Source organism: Salvelinus fontinalis, chromosome 28 (assembly GCF_029448725.1).
Source record: "Salvelinus fontinalis isolate EN_2023a chromosome 28, ASM2944872v1, whole genome shotgun sequence".
Lineage (NCBI taxonomy): Eukaryota > Metazoa > Chordata > Actinopteri > Salmoniformes > Salmonidae > Salvelinus > Salvelinus fontinalis.
The window spans coordinates 9,590,945-9,609,217 of record NC_074692.1 but is presented as its reverse complement, the minus strand read 5'-3'; the positions used below and the strand labels follow the sequence as shown (position 1 = coordinate 9,609,217).

The window sequence follows — 18,273 nt, the reverse complement described above, 5'->3', positions numbered from 1 at the left end:
CGGTCCATCTTCTCCCACTGCCGGCCACTGGGCTTCTTCCCACTATCATATTTGGTAGTGATTGGAAACGCCAAGCGGAAGCTTCACATTTATACATTCGTCGAAATATCTGTCATTGTTCTATCTGTAGTTCAAGCGTTGTTGTATTGAGTTCAAGACGGACATTATCAACACCAACATTACATTAGATGACCATTTAGGAAACATAGTGTTAATTTACGTTATAGCTAACATAATCGAAATGGAAATGTGAATACTGATTTGATATGTGCACAGATTCGTCTTGTTCCAAGCGTTTGGCAAGGTACGAAATGGCTCTGTCTTGTTAGCTAACTTAGCTCACATTAGCTAGCCTAGCTTGTTGACCCTTTTTGCTTTGCAGCAGGTATACTGTATACTCTTAGCATGTAATTTTGAGATACATGGGATCGTTTTTCATTAAGAAATGATTAACGTTAATTAATTGCGTCAAAAATAATGTCCCAATATGAGCTTGATACGTGACCTATATACGACCGTTTTTTTCAGCTAACGTTAGCAGCAAGCTAAGTAATATAGTAATGTAATATAGTAATAATTCGATGTTTTTTATTGAACCTTTATTTAACTAGGCAAGTCAGAACAAATTATTATTGACAATCACGGCCAAACCCTAACCCAGACGACGCTGGGCCAATTGTGCCCCGCCTATGAGACTAGACGGCCTTGCTTTTCAATCCATACATTCTACTATCAATAAGATTTTGGTGGATCCTTTTCAAGAAATAATGTTAAAGATGACAGGCAAAGGTCTCCATGTAAACCATAAAACAATAATGTTAATTTAGGTTTAATTAAATAAGCCTCAACCGCAATTTTGTCTATCATTACATTTGGCTGTTATTTCTACATTTTGGTGAATATGTAATTTCTGTCCATAACATCATTTGAGGACATAATTTCAGGTCAAAATGAAAAGAACAATACTGCAAGCAACACAAGTTACAGATTTGTCTTTTGTTAGCTGATTAACTCCAGCGTTTACAATAGAGTTGAGCGGTGACTTCAATTTTTTTTTTTAACTAGTTACTGATTTCAGCACCCAAAGAACAGCCCACAATTACACACAAGATTGTTCTGTGTAATTGTGTGCTATTCTTTGGTTGCTGAAATCAGTATTTAAAAAAAAATAAAAAATAATGAACTTTTTTAAAATTACATTTTATGTGACATTGGAGCTCCAGTCCACCCACCCCAGACACTGCTCAACTCCATTATAAATTGAGGAGTTGAGTTTAGTCTGCTAGGATTTGTGAGTCCTTTTCTGGATCAGAAATGAAAACTAATGATACTGACGTGAGAATATGTGGGGAATAAACGTTTGTCAATAATGATCCCTCGTATCCAGATAATGAGATATGATGTAGTTGTTAGTTAGCCAGCCAGTCAGTGAATTCCCTATCAACTTGATGAGGCTGCCATTTTAAACAGCTAATACTAGATAGCATTTTAAACAGCTAATACTAGCTAGCAACATTTTTGAGTTGATAAGAAATTGTTGGATGGCACAACACATGTAAATGATTGTTAGCTAGCTAATCAACTTATCTAGCAGAAATATTTGTTTCCCAATAAGTAAACTACCAAGCTAGCTAGACAGCCATTGGTGCTGCCTGCAGTCAGCTAGCCAACTAACATTAACTAACCACCAAAACGTGGCTAACTACATGAAAATAATATAGCTATTGTATTTCTGATCAAATATTGCCCTATAGCTAGACCCTTTCTGCTAAATGTACTCTGAAAAATAAATAATATGTACTCTGAACAAACGTTTACCTAGCAAACATTCGCTAGCCCTATTGTGTCTAAGCTAGCTAACCAAGGATATCCATGTGACCTCCTGGCAAAATTCAGTTAAATCTTTTTCTCAATCTCAAATACTCTCACCACTGTAGCACTGTTCCTAAATAAAGATAATTGTTAACAGCAGTGAAGTTTGAAGTGATTCTATTACTGTTAGCTAGTTAAATGAAAAACATTGAGAGCAATAGTAATTGCGTCTTTTTGTAGGCACTAACGGGGGCTTAAGGCGTGCGCATACATAGTTTCCGTTCGCTCCTATCAGAACTCGGCAAGGCGAAGCAACTGTTTAAGTTCATGTTTTAAGTATCTATATTTCTGTCATTATGGTTCTATCACTCTATTTTTAGTACGCCTGCGCAAGAGTCTCACTGGAGATGGACCTGGCCTGAGTGCAATGGCAACTATGTACTGTAGAAATACGATTAATTAAACGTTGTTAAACTGGAACCTAATCGTTTTGTCATTTTTTGTTAACAGCAGCCGTCTGTGTCGCATAATTCCTAAAGACCTTCACTTGACAAATTTGAAATAGCATCAATATTACTGTTTGTTCCTCTTGAACCACAGTAGCAACAACATAGCCAGAAACACTTCCTCAAATAGTAAGAATTAATCTAAGATAAATCAAGAAATCTGTCATTAATTTGGAAGTTTTTTCCGAAGAGGTCTTAGTCGCGCAATTTTACATCTAGCTAAGATGTTTGGTGCATGAAAACGAGCCGTCTCTCGTTGAATGACAACAAATTCTTCGTGTGCCCACACCTACTAGGAGTAGTACTGTTGACCAATCACCGACGAAGGGGTGCAGGTTTCGGCTACAGAATATGAGAAGGATGCAACTGCAATTCGGGACATTCCCGCGTCTCCTGTACATAGACGGGGAGGGGCAAGGACACAGTAGGTGGCAGTAATGCACTATGACGTTGGATTCCAACCGCCTATAAAACCCACAGAAGAGACGCGGCCGACAATGTACACACGGGCAGATGGCGTCTTCCGCCCCCGGTGTCGCTAAACTAGCAAGTTAGCTAGCACACAGTGTTGTCCAAGCCTCTCGCCCGCTGTGCTAGCGGGGGGCGACTGGTAGACAGTTGCAGTTACACACTATTGCCGAACTTCGACTTACCTTAAGAAAAAAATGTGTGTGCTCGAACAGGCGGAAAAAACAGTTTTGACTGGGAAACATGCAACAGACTTAACTGCTCCATCGCTCGTTTGTTAAAGACTATGTGAATTTTTTTTATTTTATTTTATTTCACCTTTATTTAACCAGGTAGGCAAATTGAGAACACGTTCTCATTTACAATTGCGACCTGGCCAAGATAAAGCAAAGCAGTTCGACACATACAACAACACATAGTTACACATGGAGTAAAACAAACATACAGTCAATAATACAGTGAAAATAAGTCTATATACAATATGAGCAAGTGAGGTGAGATAAGGGAGGTGAAGGCAAACAAAATATATATATAAATAAATAAATAAAAAATAAATAAAAATATATAAAAAGGCCATGGTGGCGAAGTGAATACAATATAGCAAGTAAAAAAAATAACACTGGAATGGTTGGTTTGCAGTGGAAGATGGTGCAAAGTAGAGATATAAATAATGGGGTGCAAAGGAGCAAAATAAATAAATACAGTAGGTAAAGAGGTAGTTGTTTGGGCTAAATTATAGATGGGCTATGTACAGGTGCAGTAATCTATGAGCTGCTCTGACAGCTGGTGCTTAAAGCTAGTGAGGGAGATAAGTGTTTCCAGTTTCAGAGATTTTTGTAGTTCGTTCCAGTCATTGGCAGCAGAGAACTGGAAGGAGAGGCGGCCAAAGGAAGAATTGGTTTTGGGGGTGACCAGAGAGATATACCTGCTGGAGCGCGTGCTACGGGTGGGCGTTGCTATGGTGACCAGCGAGCTGAGATAAGGGGGGACTTTACCTAGCAGGGTCTTGTAGATGACCTGGAGCCAGTGGGTTTGGCGACGAGTGTGAAGCGAGGGCCAGCCAACGAGAGCGTACAGGTCGCAGTGGTGGGTAGTATATGGGGCTTTGGTGACAAAACGGATGGCACTGTGATAGACTGCATCCAATTTATTGAGTAGGGTTTTGGAGGCTATTTTGTAAATGACATCACCGAAGTCGAGGATTGGTAGGATGGTCAGTTTTACAAGGGTATGTTTGGCAGCATGAGTGAAGGATGCTTTGTTGCGGAATAGGAAGCCAATTCTAGATTTAACTTTGGATTGGAGATGCTTGATGTGAGTCTGGAAGGAGAGTTTACAGTCTAACCAGACACCTAGGTATTTGTAGTTGTCCACATATTCTAAGTCAGAGCCGTCCAGAGTAGTGATGCTGGACAGGCGGGCAGGTGCAGGCAGCGATCGGTTGAAGAGCATGCATTTAGTTTTACTTGTATTTAAGAGCAATTGGAGGCCACGGAAGGAGAGTTGTATGGCATTGAAGCTCGCCTGGAGGGTTGTTAACACAGTGTCAAGAGAAGGGCCAGAAGTATACAGAATAGTGTCGTCTGCGTAGAGGTGGATCAGAGACTCACCAGCAGCAAGAGCGACATCATTGATGTATACAGAGAAGAGAGTCGGTCCAAGAATTGAACCCTGTGGCACCCCCATAGAGACTGCCAGAGGTCCGGACAACAGACCCTCCGATTTGACACACAATGTAATAGGGTTTTTGGATAAAAGCCCAAAATAAGGTCTGGTAAACACAGGCTTCGGAGATTTTATACGTTTTGTTCTACGTGATCATCTAATGTAACTTTTTGTGAATTTTGAAGCATTTATGTAATCAAAATAAGGCTTCATAATTCATAAAGGTCATGTTAACTGATGTTAACATGTGACTGATGTTATCTCATAGAATAAAACGTATAAGATCTTCTAAACCTGTGTTAACCTCAGACCTTATTTTTGGCGTTTATCCCAAAAACCCAGTCTTTCCCCTTAAATGTCCCTCATATCTAGCTAGCTATTATTATGGGTGGCTGCCATTGACATTTTGACACCCTGTGGGTGGGGTAAAACAGTCCCCCTTTCTCTGAGGGAAATGTCACAGTTTATTTGTTTTGGATCTAATCACATAAAACTAAATGTTTTTTCAGGATGCAGGATCTTCAAGACCTTGACAATGAAACATGTTGGCTTGTCAAAGAGCTAAAGTCATACATTGCTCAAGAAGCAGACTTTTTACCGAGGGAAACTGGCCTCAATATAATGGAGTCTGCAGCAGAGGTAGGTATTGCTAACCCAGTGACTCAGTTCTATATACTGTACTTACCTTTCAGTAGTGTTTTGATGTGCTATTTTGATGTTTTGTTGTTGTATTTAACATTCATTTTCAGAATCACAACGGAGTCTCAGCAAAATGCAGAAATGCCAAAGTTGAAGACCTGTGGAGCCTGACCAGTTTCTTTGGTTTCAGCACCCAGACATTTGTCCTAGCTGTCAATCTACTGGATAGGTTCTTAGCCATTATGAAGGTGTGTATTTTAAAGATATTTGTTTTGTGATGTGGTCATACTGAATATTCTACAAAATTGGCATATTGTATGCATTTTTTAAATAATTGTTTGATACCACTGTTGTTGTTTACGTTATGTACATTTGCATGCCTTTTATTTCTTTTTTTATTTTAATAGAACTCTGCAGAAGTAGCCCATTAATGCTGACTAGTGTATCACTATAATGGTATGTTCACAGGTCCAACCTAAGCACCTGCCCTGCATTGGAGTCTCCTGTCTCCATATTGCTGCCAAAATGGTTGAGGATGAGTGCAACATCTCACCCACCCATGAACTCATCCGCATCAGCCAAAGCAAGTTCACTGTTTCTGACGTCAGCCGAATGGAGAAGATCATCTCTGAAAAACTCAACTTGGAGCTCAAAGCCATCACAGCCTTAACTTTTTTACACTTATACCATGCTGTCATTGTATCACTTACATCAGAAAGGTGAGCACTTTGTTTCTGAATTGATCACTTTTCGCGTTATGTCATCAGTGATGTATTTTTCCAATGGCTAGAAGCTGTAAAGTTGCTATCCTAATGATCAGTTGACATGAGGATCACATGAGAGTTCCCTTTATTTTAAGGGGGGAGATCCCAAGCATTGGGAGACTGGAAGCCCAGCTAAAAGCCTGCTTATGCCAGCTTATTTTCTCTAAAGCAAAAGTAAGAATTATTCTCAGGCCAATACACTTTTAAATGACAAGAATGTTAACTTTGTGTTAGGACTGATACGTTTTTTTATTTTTTTATTCAGCCATCGGTGCTGGCACTGTCTGTCATTACTCAGGAATTTGATGCCCTCCAGTCTCTTGCCATGTTGGAAATTGTCCAAGAACTCAAAAGGCACCTAAAGGTATTATACAGTTTACTTACAGAGCCCTCAGTTTGATATGACGGTGTTGTGACCAATGAGAGTTATTATATTGTTATAATAAAGACCCACTGAGGCTGACACTGACATTATACTTTACCCTGGCACTGAACAAGTGAATTCATCTGACAACATGCTACATGGAAACTACCACCTTCTGGCTTGGATGACTACTCTATTTATTTATATTTATTTATTATATTTATGTCTTCCACCAGCCTCTCAAATGTTTCCTGTTCCCTTCACAGATTGTTGACAGTGAGTTACTCTACTGGAGGGGACTCGTGGCCAAATGCATGACTGAGTACAGCTCAAGTGAATGTAACAAACCAGACAACAAAAAACTGGTGTGGATCGTGTCCAGACGAACCGCCCAAAATTTGCACGCTAATCACTTCAGTGTCCCTGAACTGCCGACTATTCCAGAGGGCAGCTGGGATGAAAGTGAGAGGTAAACAAACAGCCCCTTTTAATGCACTTCACTGTTTAATAATATAATAACATTTGATTACATTAGAGTTACTGTGTGAGCATAAAGGCTAATTATTGAATTGAACTGCAACGTAATGCACCACATCACTTCTACATTGCTATGATGTTTCAGGGAAGAAAGAAAAGTTAACTCACTAATCTGAAGATAGTAATGATTACAGCTGTTCTCCCCTGCATATATTTAGTGATGATTCCTGTGAGGATATGAGCTGTGAAGAGGACAGCCTGTGCGGCTCTCCTGGCAGTGACGCAGAGGGAGCCTTCTTCCCCTCAGAGTTTTGCAACCAGGGCAGAAACTGATACTCCTCTCTTTTTGATGAGCTTAAATTCTCGATAGAGATTGTATGTGTAACCAGGGTGCTAACTGTAACTTTTCCCTAAATGTAACTTTCCTTGTCGTTCGTAAAACATTTATGTTAATTACTATACAGTATGTGTGACAGATGGGTATCTAACTCAAGTTGCCTGCGCGACTTGTTAGACCTGTGAGCTAAAGCCTAGGTGTGGAAGCTAACAAATCTTCCGGTCCAAAGTAAGGTTACTGATCACCGGAGCATATTCAACAAACCACCTCTGCTACATACGTATCTATTCTGGAAATACTGAACGACAGGCCCTACCAAGTGCCTGTGTTAATCCATGTGCAGTTTTTAAACTTTTGTTGTGATTTTAGATAAGATCTTAGTGGAATTGCAATATCTTGGCAGCTGACTGGCAATAAGATTTTAAAATGCCTTTTTAAATATGTTCCTGGTGTCAATCTATGTCAAAACTTGACACATTCCAGTTGTCATTAAAGGGATAGTTCACCCAAATTATAAAATGACACATTAGTTTCCTTACCCGTGTTATAAGCAGTCTATGCACAAGGTATGACAGCAATCCATGCTTTGGTTTAGTTTCCCTGGCACTGCTTCCACATGCTAACATTTTAGCATTTGTGGCACAAATCCCATTCAAGTCATTGGAATTAGCTGTTTTTGCGCACCTACACCAAATCATACAAAAGTATCTCAAATTGATTATGAAGCTCAACAAAGTCACTTCTAGATGTTTGAAACATTTTGCATGAAAAATACAACATTAGATTTGTTCCACAAATACTAAAACTTTAGCATGTGGAAACAGTGCTAGGAATGCTAAACCAAACCATGGATTGCTGTCATTCCTTGTCCATAGACAGGGTAATGAAACCAATAGAGTATGTCATTTGGGTGTACTATCCCTTTAAGCACAATGACAAAATTATTTTCTACCTAGGATGTTCGTCCCGCACACTAACTGTTCAATCAATGGGAAATACCCAACATCGGTACATTGTGCAAGTTTTACCGGTTTTATAGAATAGTATTAATGTAATAGTTGCCAATTCACCATGTTTTTGTAATGTCTTCGTGAGATTATATGCAGGATGATACCTTATTCTATTAATGGTGGCTTGTATGGAAGTATGTCAATTGGATTCTGTTAGAGAATGATGTTGATTCAGTACACGTGCAAAATATTTATATGTAAATGAATAACACATTTGCATAACTTGTATAAGAAATAATAAAAAAAAAGTGAATGTTTTATCATTCTTTGTGAATAAGCCATTTTATGTTACTGTATATCAACATGTTGTTATAAACAAACCATGTTTGCTTGGAAAAAAGAACCCTGCAAATAAAAGGATTACAATTTTTAAACCCTGTTGTGTATTCCCTATTATTGTTAAGGCCCAGTGCAGTCAATGTTTTTCCTGTACTTTATACAGTGCATTCGGAAAAGTATTCAGACCCCTTGACCTTTTCCACATTTTGTTACGTTACAGCCTTATTCTAAAATGGATTAAATAGTTTTCCCCCCTTATCAATCTAGACACAATACCCCATTATGACAAAGTTTTTTTTTTTTTTTTGCACATTTATAAATACAAAAAAAGAATGAAATATCACATTTACGTAAGTATTTAGACCCTGTACTTAGTACTTTGTTGAAGCACCTTTTGCAGCGATTACAGATTTGAGTCTTCTTGGACACCTGTATTTGGGGAGTTTCTCCCATTCTTCTCTGCAGATCCTCTCATGCTCTGTCAGGTTGGATGGGGAGCGTCACTCCACAGCTATTTTCAGGTCCCTCCAGAGATGTTCGCTCGGGTTCTAGTCTGGGATTTGGCTGGGCCACTCAAGGACATTCAGAGACTTGTCCTGAAGCCACTCCTGCGTTGTCTTGGTTGTGTGCTTAGTGTCGTTGTCCTGTTGGAAGGTGAACCTTCGCCTCCCGTCTGAGGTCCAGAGCGCTCTGGAGCAGGTTTTCATCCAGGATCTTTCTGTCCTTTGCTCCGTTCATCTTTCCCTCTATCCTGACTAGTCTTCCAGTCCGTGCCACTGAAAAACATCCCCCCAGCATGATGTTGCCACCAACATGCTTCACCGTAGGGATGGTGACAGGTTTCCTACAGACGTGACGCTTGACATTCAGGCCAAAGAGTTCAATCTTGGTTTCATCAGACCAGAGAATTGTGTTTCTCATGCTCTGAGATTCCTTTAGGTGCATTTTGGCAAACTCCAAGCAGGCTGTCATGTGCCTTTTACTGAGGAGTGGCTTCCATCTGGCCACTCTACCATAAAGGCCTGATCGGTGGAGTGCTGCAGAGATGGTTGTCCTGGATGTTTCTCCCATCTCCACAGAGGAACTCTGGAGCTCTGTCAGAGTGACCATTGGGTTCTTGGTCACCTCCCTGACCAAGGCCCTTCTCTACCGATTGCTCAGTTTGGCCGGGCGGCCAGTTCTAGTTAGAGTTTTGGTGATTCCAAAATACTTCCAGTTAAGAATGATGAAGGCCACTGTGTTCTTGGGGACCTTCAATGCGGCAGAAATGTTTTGGTACCCTTCTATAGATCTTTGTCTCGGAGTTCTAGGGCCAATTCCTTTGACGGTTTAAAGTTATACTGTTACACATGCACTGTCAACTGTGGGACCTTATATAGACAGGTGTGTGCCTTTCCAAATCATGTCCAAACAATTGAATTTACCACCGGTGGACTCAAATCAAGTTGTACAAACATCTCAAGGATGATGATTGGAAACAGGATTTACCTGAGCTCAATTTTGAAATTCATAGCAAAGGGTCTGAATACTTACGTAAATAAGGTATTTCTGTTTTTAATTTTGTATATATTTGCAAAAAAATATTAAAACCTGTTTTTGCTTTGTCGTTATGGGGTATTGTGTGTAGATTGATGAGGACAATTAAAAAATATATTTTTTTTTACAATAAGGCTGTATTGTAATAAAATTTTGAAAAAGTCAAGGGGTCTGAATACTTTCTGAATGCACTGTATATATTTCCACAGCATGAGGTTGGAAAAATACTGTGAACATGATAATGCCCTTTCAGTGTAAGAGCTGTTTGAAAATGTCAGTCTGTTTTGGTGCATGGTGTTTTGGCCTGCCTGCAGTAAATTAGTTAACGACCAATAAGAAATTAGTTCCAAACCTCTCTGCCAATAACAGCTATTTTCCCCCTTCCCTCTCAGACCATGCCCAGACAGTCGTAGGAAATTATTGCTTTTGAAATTGCTCTTTCCTGAGAAACTATTTTTGCTTCTTTTTGACCATTTCAATTGAAAACAATCACAGTAAAGTACTTAATTTCTACAGAGAAATTATTTGTTATCGTGAAAAAAACGGCTCCATTGGACCTTTACACTGATATGCTACTATTAATGAGATGTACTTTAGTATTTGTAGGGAAATCCCTTATTCAGATGCTGATCAGGCTTCCACATTTGCAAAATATTATGTGATACAATATTTTGTACAGTCAGCAAGTAATATTCGTTGGTATGCATAACACACTAAGTTTATTGCTCCCATCTCTAAACCACGGAGCTGTAATACAGTCATGACACTTTTAGTCGTATTTTCATCTGGGCTCAACAAACACTTCTCCATTTGCACCGGAATATGTGAAATGATTTAATGGGGAGAGGTTGCGTAGCCGAGACCGGTGAGAATTTTGCTGGATTGATACATTGACGTGAATTTCAGATGCATCGCCCTAATGGTATTCATCTGCCTGCCTTGAGAGAATTTGTAGTTCAGCGCGAAGGCAAGGCAGCAGGGATGATGTGAGTGCACGAAGACAAATCGCTAACTACCATTTCAACCACATTGCATATTTGCCGTCCATTTTACATTGAAAAGCATGTTTATTTTGTATCATAAAAACAATATGTATAGCCAAAATCAACATCTAGAATCGAGGTGATGAAGGCTGGCACATTTCCATCGCTGTTCTTCAAGGAATGAAAACGCTCCAAGATGGTCCGCATCGCAAACGCCCTGGGTCTGGTCATATTGATGGTTGCTCTTCTCATTTTATCCTTAATAAGTTATGTGTCCATTAGAAAGGACAGCATCTTCTCTTCCACAAAAAATGACAATATGGGAGGACCACGGATAATGTTCCATGCAGGATTTCGGTGAGTAGGCTAAACCAAGATTTGGAAGCTCATCATTTTTATTTTTATATGACGCAGGTAAAATTCCTGATATTGTCCGATAATATGTGATTTATTTCACTCTGACAAGGCGCACGCGTTACAATTTTTTCCAATGTAATCTTAATGATTGATTATGTCTACATTGTTCTGTAGGCTATGGCATTATATGGGCAACTGTATTAGAGGAATCAGGGCCTGAATAAATAATCAAAATAAATAATAATTCCTCTGCAAGCGGAAGTAGCCTAATTTAATGCAAACCCCTGCGTCAATTAGCCTTACATTTAATTTTTAATGACATTTCAACTGTAGAATCATCGACAGTAGGTTTTTGCCCCCAAAATAAAATTGTATATATTTATATATATATATGTATATATACATATTTCACAAAATATCGTTGTTCCATCAGTAGCCCAATTTTAATCAAGAGAACTGTCCAAGGTGCTGCTAGCTGTTATTGTGCCTATACTGTTACAAGCCCATACATGAATGCATGCTATGAGTGGGCTTGGACATGCTGACAATATGAATAGCGTCTTTACTAAGGAAAACCGTTTTCTTCTCAGGTCACAGTTTGCCATGAATTTCCTGGACCCATCCTTCATCCCATTAACCAATGCTCTGAACGAGGAGCTGCAAGGGAAACCCTCCAAATGGAAATTCAATAGGACAGCTTTTTATCAGCAAAGGTATTGTTATTATGTGGGTTATCTGTGATAATCTGTAGAAATATTTTATTTTGTTTTTAATAGAGTGTTCGGTTTAAACAGAATACTGTTTATGTGTTTAGTAGAACATTTCAGTTTATTTGTCGTTTGCAGTTGGTTACATAACATTGCATTTTGTTGAAACAGCAGCTCTGAGCTGATATTTTGATCTGTTTACAACTTTTCAGGAAAGAGATCTTCCATTACATTGATGTGGCCAACAACTTCTCCCTCACCAAGAATGGTGTGCGCGTCGGCCAGCTGATGCACTTCGACTACTCCAGTCACAAGTATGTCTTCTCTATAAGCAACAACCTGAAGTCACTGCTTCCTGATGCTTCACCCATCCAGAACAAGCACTACAACGTGTGTGCCGTGGTGGGTAACAGTGGGATCCTGACTGGTAGTCATTGTGGGCCAGAGATCGACAGTGCCGACTTTATCTTCCGCTGCAACTTCGCCCCTACCGACTCCTACTACAAGGATGTGGGCCGGAAGACCAACCTCACCACCTTTAACCCCAGCATCCTGGAGAGGTACTACAACAACCTTTTGACCATCCAGGACCGCAACAACTTCTTCCTCAACCTGAAGAAGCTAGAGGGGGCCATTTTGTGGATCCCTGCGTTTTTCCTCCACACCTCGGCCACCGTCACACGGACCCTGGTAGACTTCTTTGTTGAGCACAAGGGGCAGCTGAAAATCGAGCTGGCCTGGCCGGGAAACATCATGCAGGATGTCAACAAGTGAGTATGGAGAGACTGAGTTTATTGTGCCAGAGTTCTGGGAATCAGAACTGTCATTGGTGGTTTTGTTCTCACTTTCAGACACCATTGTTACTACAAACTGTACACACAAAAAATGACCCAACTGCTGGGTTGTAGGCATTGGGTCACTTAGGTTGTTTTCTTTTAAAAGAGCAAGGTTGGGTTTTAATGCTGGGTTATTGATGCTGGATTATTGAAATTGACTGCAGGCGTGGTTTAGTAGGGGCGTGGCTTTCAGATAGTTATTTTTGGCCACCTGTGAAAGTAAATGCCATTCCTGTTAAACTGTTCTGTTGTATTGTTACCGCATGTTAAGGTTGAACACTGGCAGTTTTGAAGCTTTTATGAGGCTTACAGAAGGCTTACAGAGGTTTTGTGTTCCTTAATGTCCCAGTGCAATCAAAAATGTGATTTCCTGTATTTTATATATATTTCCACACTATGAGTTAGGAATAATACTGTGAAAATGTTGAAAAATATGATAATTTCCTTTTTGTGTAAGAGCACTTTGCAAAGACCGCCTGGTGGGATGGAGTTTTGGCCTGCCCGGTCACATCACCAGGCAGCAAATTAGTTAATAGACCAATAAGAAAGAGAGTTACAAACCTTTCTGCCAATAACAGCTAGTTTTGTGTTTTATCCTCCCAACTCAGACCACTCCCAGACAGTCCTAGCACAATTCTTGCTAGAGTCTTTGCTAGGAAGCTTTTATTTGTATTATATTTTTTATTGAAAACAATCACAGTCAGGTACTTAACTGACACCTAGAAATGATTTGATATTGAGATACAAATGTCTGCATTGGACCTATAAAGCTGGAGTCCTTAATGGTGAAACAGTCACATTTTTGGGGGGGATGCGAGATAGAAGAGCACAATATGTACTCCAATTGTTGTTGTTTTTATCATTCTGTGCAACGCTCCTCCGCTCTAAAAAACAACAACAACAAAAAAACATTGGTGGTGGGGTGGCCACTGGCGCTGTTTCCCTCTACTGCGGATTCCATCTTGAAGCACCTATGCAAGTTCCAGTGTTGGGATAGCTACCACTTTATTACAATATGTAATTAATAATGTTAATATCCAAAAATATTTAAGGAACATTTAAAATTACACTGTACAATCTTAACATGTGATACAATAGAACAGAACAAATGAACAGGCATGACATTTACTCTCATGGGTGACCAAAAATAACTATCTCAAAGCCACACCCTTAATAAGCCATACCTCCTGAAAATAATAAGGATTACATTAAAAAAGACCTGCTGCTGGGTCAACCCAGCATGAAAGTGAATAAAACCCAACTGATGGTTAAATTAACCCATGTTTGGGTAATCCTAACAACCCAACATGTTGGGTTATATACGCAACCCAACTGGCTGGGTCAAAATAACCCACCGTGGGTTCTGTCCAATATTTACCCAGTGCTGAGTTAACCAAAAAAACAAATTGGGTTATTTTTAAGTGTCTATCTAAGTAACATAATTAAAAAATCCATCAAAATCCATCAGTTTAAGCTAGACATATCCGGAAAGTGGCCGAGCTACAGCTGTGTTTGTCAGCCCATGAGACATACCGAAAATCGATATTTTCATGAAAACGTCTGTAGCGTCCAAAGAGTTTGGCTTACAAAACAAATAGGACCCCACTATGGAAAGGTGCGACTTTCTGTTTTGCTCTATGACCCACACAGGTGTCACAGGACTTGTCTGAAGGTAACACGAATGGAAGTATGGAGGTAGTTTTGTGCCAAAAAAGCTCAAATATTTCCTAAGCTTTCTTATATCTCTTAGATATAGGACAGACACTTCAAAACCTTATTCCTTATGATTTATTTTTAACTGTTTTTGTCATCTGTCGAACACTTCAGTGTCCAAAAAAGTGTTTACTTTTTTCCCATAGATATTGGAAGACCAAGAACCTGTCCCCGAAGCGACTCAGCACTGGTATCCTCATGTACACTCTGGCATCGGCCATGTGTGAGGAGATTCATCTGTATGGCTTCTGGCCCTTCGGCTGGGATCCCAACACAGGCAAGGAGCTGCCCTACCACTACTATGACAAGAAAGGAACCAAGTTCACCACCAAGTGGCAGGAGACCCACCAGCTGCCCAGTGAGTTTAAGCTGCTTTACAAGATGCATGGAGAAGGTGTGACCAAGCTGAGCCTTTCACACTGTTCTTAGACATTCCAGCCTGGGTGACAGGACGTCAAGAATTTAATTTGGTAGAGCTCCAACACAGCAGCTGACCTTGCGCTCACGTAATATATATTTTGCGACTGGAAGCAGACAATGCATGATTTAGTAGTAAGACGTATTACTCTTTCACTCCAGAAACACACCATCATACCACCACTGCATCTTGCCTTTCAGCTTCGTCATAGGGTATGTAATTCACACTTTAGGTTGCGAGGAACATGGCACAGTATTTCAAATTTAGATTACTGGTTGATGATGTCATTATGATGTATATTATGCTGAATATATTATGTCACACTATCATAGTACTTATCATACAATATTTCACATCACATTATTTGCATTGCTATCATAATTGTGTGGATAAATAGATCAATAAAACACACAGACATTTTATGAAAAATAATCACTATTTCCAAACAAAAGTTTTTTCCAGAATGTAGGGGTGAGGTGAGGGGCATAATTATTATTAGGCTATAGCCTTATTTCAAAGGGATTTGATTGTTCTTTTGATATCACTGCTTAGTCTCAGGGAAGGAGTTAAGAGAAGGAATGTTGTTATTTTTTTTATCAGATTCAAATGCTCCCACTGAGGTGCAAACAGACACACTGTCTATTTTCCATCCCTTTTTAGCATACAGTGAAGTACCATAGGTGCCAGCAGACAGACAATGGGCCCAGCCAGCACACTGCACTGCTAACTACTGTAGCAGTGAGATTTGTTTACAATGCCCCTTAATGTATATAATTGCTGCCCTATATAGATAAAGATACTGTTGCAATAGCCATAGTCCCACTATTTTACTGAGATTCTGGTGATAGCTCTGGTAATATTAAAATTTGCCAATTAGTAATCTACATTCCAACACCAAGCCATAGACTGAGCTTAGTTACAGTACACTTTAAAGTATATATATTGTTGTTATCATCCCGATTAAGAATTGTTCTTGAGTAATTGAACAAAACATTCAGAAAAAAGTGTCAGAATTCTGTTTTAGTTTCATACGACTTCAACTCTATCTATTTTCAAAATACCATTGAACACCATGGTGCTAAAGGTAAAAGGAATTTCACCAACCAGTCTTTACATTGTGGGATGCATACCGTAACAGCATTTTTTGTTTTAGTCAAACGCTGAACACATAACTCATGTTATGACCCCATGTATCAACGCAGGGAAACATTTTGCTTCCCACCACATCCACTGTGTGTACAAAACTTTAAGAACACTTTCCTAATATTGTCTCAAGGCTTACAAATCCTTCTTTAACCTGTCTTGTCCCCTTCATCTACACTGATCTGATTGAAGTGGATTTAACAAGTGAAATCCATAAAGGATCATAGCGTTCACCTGTTCAGTCTATGTCATGGAAAGAGAAGGTATTCATAATGTTTTGTACACTCAGTGTATACATTACTTTGACTTTTGAGACATAAACCAGAGAAATTACGTTTTGTTGAATACTTGTAGCATCTTGTACAAAGAGCATGATACACTATTGAATGACACTGCATGTAAGAAACTAACAAATTATTTGTGCTGATATTCTAATTGAAACTTTGTATGAAAGCTGTTTCAAGGCAGAAATTCCTATCAAACCACTGGGACCAAAATTCTTTGTTTTACCTTTCTGACAATTAAAGAACTAATGTAACTTTATTTTTATATCTCTAGATTATATTTACTCTCCTCAACAAAATGTTACATGAAACATATACTGTATCAAGTCAAGCTCCACTATGTTAGAGGATTGGGTATGGATTGGTACTGTAGCTTTCAGGATTTAACCATTGATGTCTGTACATTGACTTTGCTCAAGCGGTACCATATGATAGCCACATGATGACTCACAGCACATGCTCACATTGGGAAGGACGTGAGGTTGGTGAAAAACACCACAAGTTGGCTGTATTTATTAGACAGAGGGTTGCGTCATAGTGTACATGTCATGCACAAGATATGGGATTGCCCTTATGAGCAGGGGTAGAAAATCTTAGGAATTTACTTTAACATATTTTGCTTATGAGTTCAGATTTACTATGCTCATGAACCAGATTATTGGTACTTTTAAAAGACAAGTTACTCAGTAATAGATCGACCATGGGTGTCATCCTCACAGAAGTATTTTAGAACAGGCCGGTTTGTTTTCCCATCATAGTACTGTCTGTCATCATTATTATGACACAAATATATGATACGAATGTGCCATTAATTTGTTAGGTAGTAGTTTATTCTTGGTCCATACCCTGGTCGTGTAGATTCGTTTTTAGATTAAATTACATTTATATTTTCACTCATGTTTATTTCTTAAAAGTAAATACACCAAAGAAAGCCATTAAACAAGAGATACTTATTTATCTGAATGTAATGTGGTTTAAAATGTTGGCTTAAGTATGGCAACCAATGTACAACAATATATTTCATTCAATTTATGTTTTTTATTTGATGTGTTGTCAAATGATTTCCTGACATAGAAAACACTTGGGTAGTTGTGTGGTATATTTTCCTTTTATGTCTTGTCTAATGGGTTCTGTTGTTGAATTATAATGCCTCTATGAATGTCCTCCTTTAAATGCTTCCATGTACTGATCATCTCCAAAGAAAACTACAGTACTACTCACATAAATGAAGATAATGTATTCTCCCCCACATTTCCTTAGAGCAAAATGTCCAATGTGTGTGTAGTAATGTGTGTGCAGACGCGTTGTGTTCAAAAGGAATGGTACTAACAGAACCCCGGATTGCAAATCACCCCAAGTTTGTGCTTGCATGTATTTATTTGATAAGAACAAACTGATAAGTCATCAAAGCAGCCAGACATTTTTATGTCAAAAGGCAATCATTGGTAAAACTGGCTTTAATTGTGTTTAAAATGACAGCATTTATTCTTAAGACTTTGTATTAAAACCTATTTCAAATTTTGTCTGTCAGTACTTATGACCTCTAAACATTTTCTATACTTTCTTAAATGTGCATGATAATTTTGTTCCAGTAATAATCAAGCTTAGTACCAAATGTGCTCCTTGTCGTATACAGTAGAACTCATGGATCCTGTAATGTTTGTGTAACACAATAATAGATTTTCTCATTCATATATAAGAAATGTAACCATGACTGTGAATGAGTTGTTGCATAATCAGTTTTGGATTATATATTGTCAATTATAAATGTATGTGGCTGCATTTTCCTTCCATCGATGCCTCAATGTGTCAAATAAAAAAAAACATACTTTTTACATATGACTCTTCTTCAAACACTTTTGATTAGTATTTATCAATTTAGAATCACACAAAGCCTAGTCATATTACAAATATTGGCTTGAGATCTACACATGGTGCTTTCATGTACTTTTTAATCATTTTACAAATGTTATAA

At 38.8% G+C, this 18,273-nt stretch overlaps 2 protein-coding genes across 2 annotated transcripts; both read left to right on the top strand.

Annotated features, from left to right (window-relative positions):
- The first annotated feature begins 95 nt into the window (after window positions 1-95).
- On the top strand, window positions 96-8,416 carry LOC129826083 (cyclin-G2-like). Its single transcript, XM_055886401.1, has 8 exons — window positions 96-304; window positions 4,961-5,090; window positions 5,201-5,338; window positions 5,559-5,809; window positions 5,950-6,028; window positions 6,120-6,218; window positions 6,485-6,687; window positions 6,914-8,416. The coding sequence occupies exons 1-8, from the start codon at window positions 267-269 to the stop codon at window positions 7,026-7,028; spliced, it is 1,053 nt and encodes a 350-aa protein (XP_055742376.1). The 5' UTR covers window positions 96-266; the 3' UTR covers window positions 7,029-8,416.
- Window positions 8,417-10,570: 2,154 nt separating this feature from the next.
- Window positions 10,571-18,133, top strand: LOC129826080 (sia-alpha-2,3-Gal-beta-1,4-GlcNAc-R:alpha 2,8-sialyltransferase-like). The gene is made up of 4 exons (XM_055886393.1): window positions 10,571-11,197; window positions 11,788-11,910; window positions 12,117-12,674; window positions 14,600-18,133. Exons 1-4 carry the CDS (start codon window positions 11,037-11,039, stop codon window positions 14,880-14,882), a joined length of 1,125 nt encoding a protein of 374 aa, XP_055742368.1. The 5' UTR covers window positions 10,571-11,036; the 3' UTR covers window positions 14,883-18,133.
- Window positions 18,134-18,273: the final 140 nt, after the last annotated feature.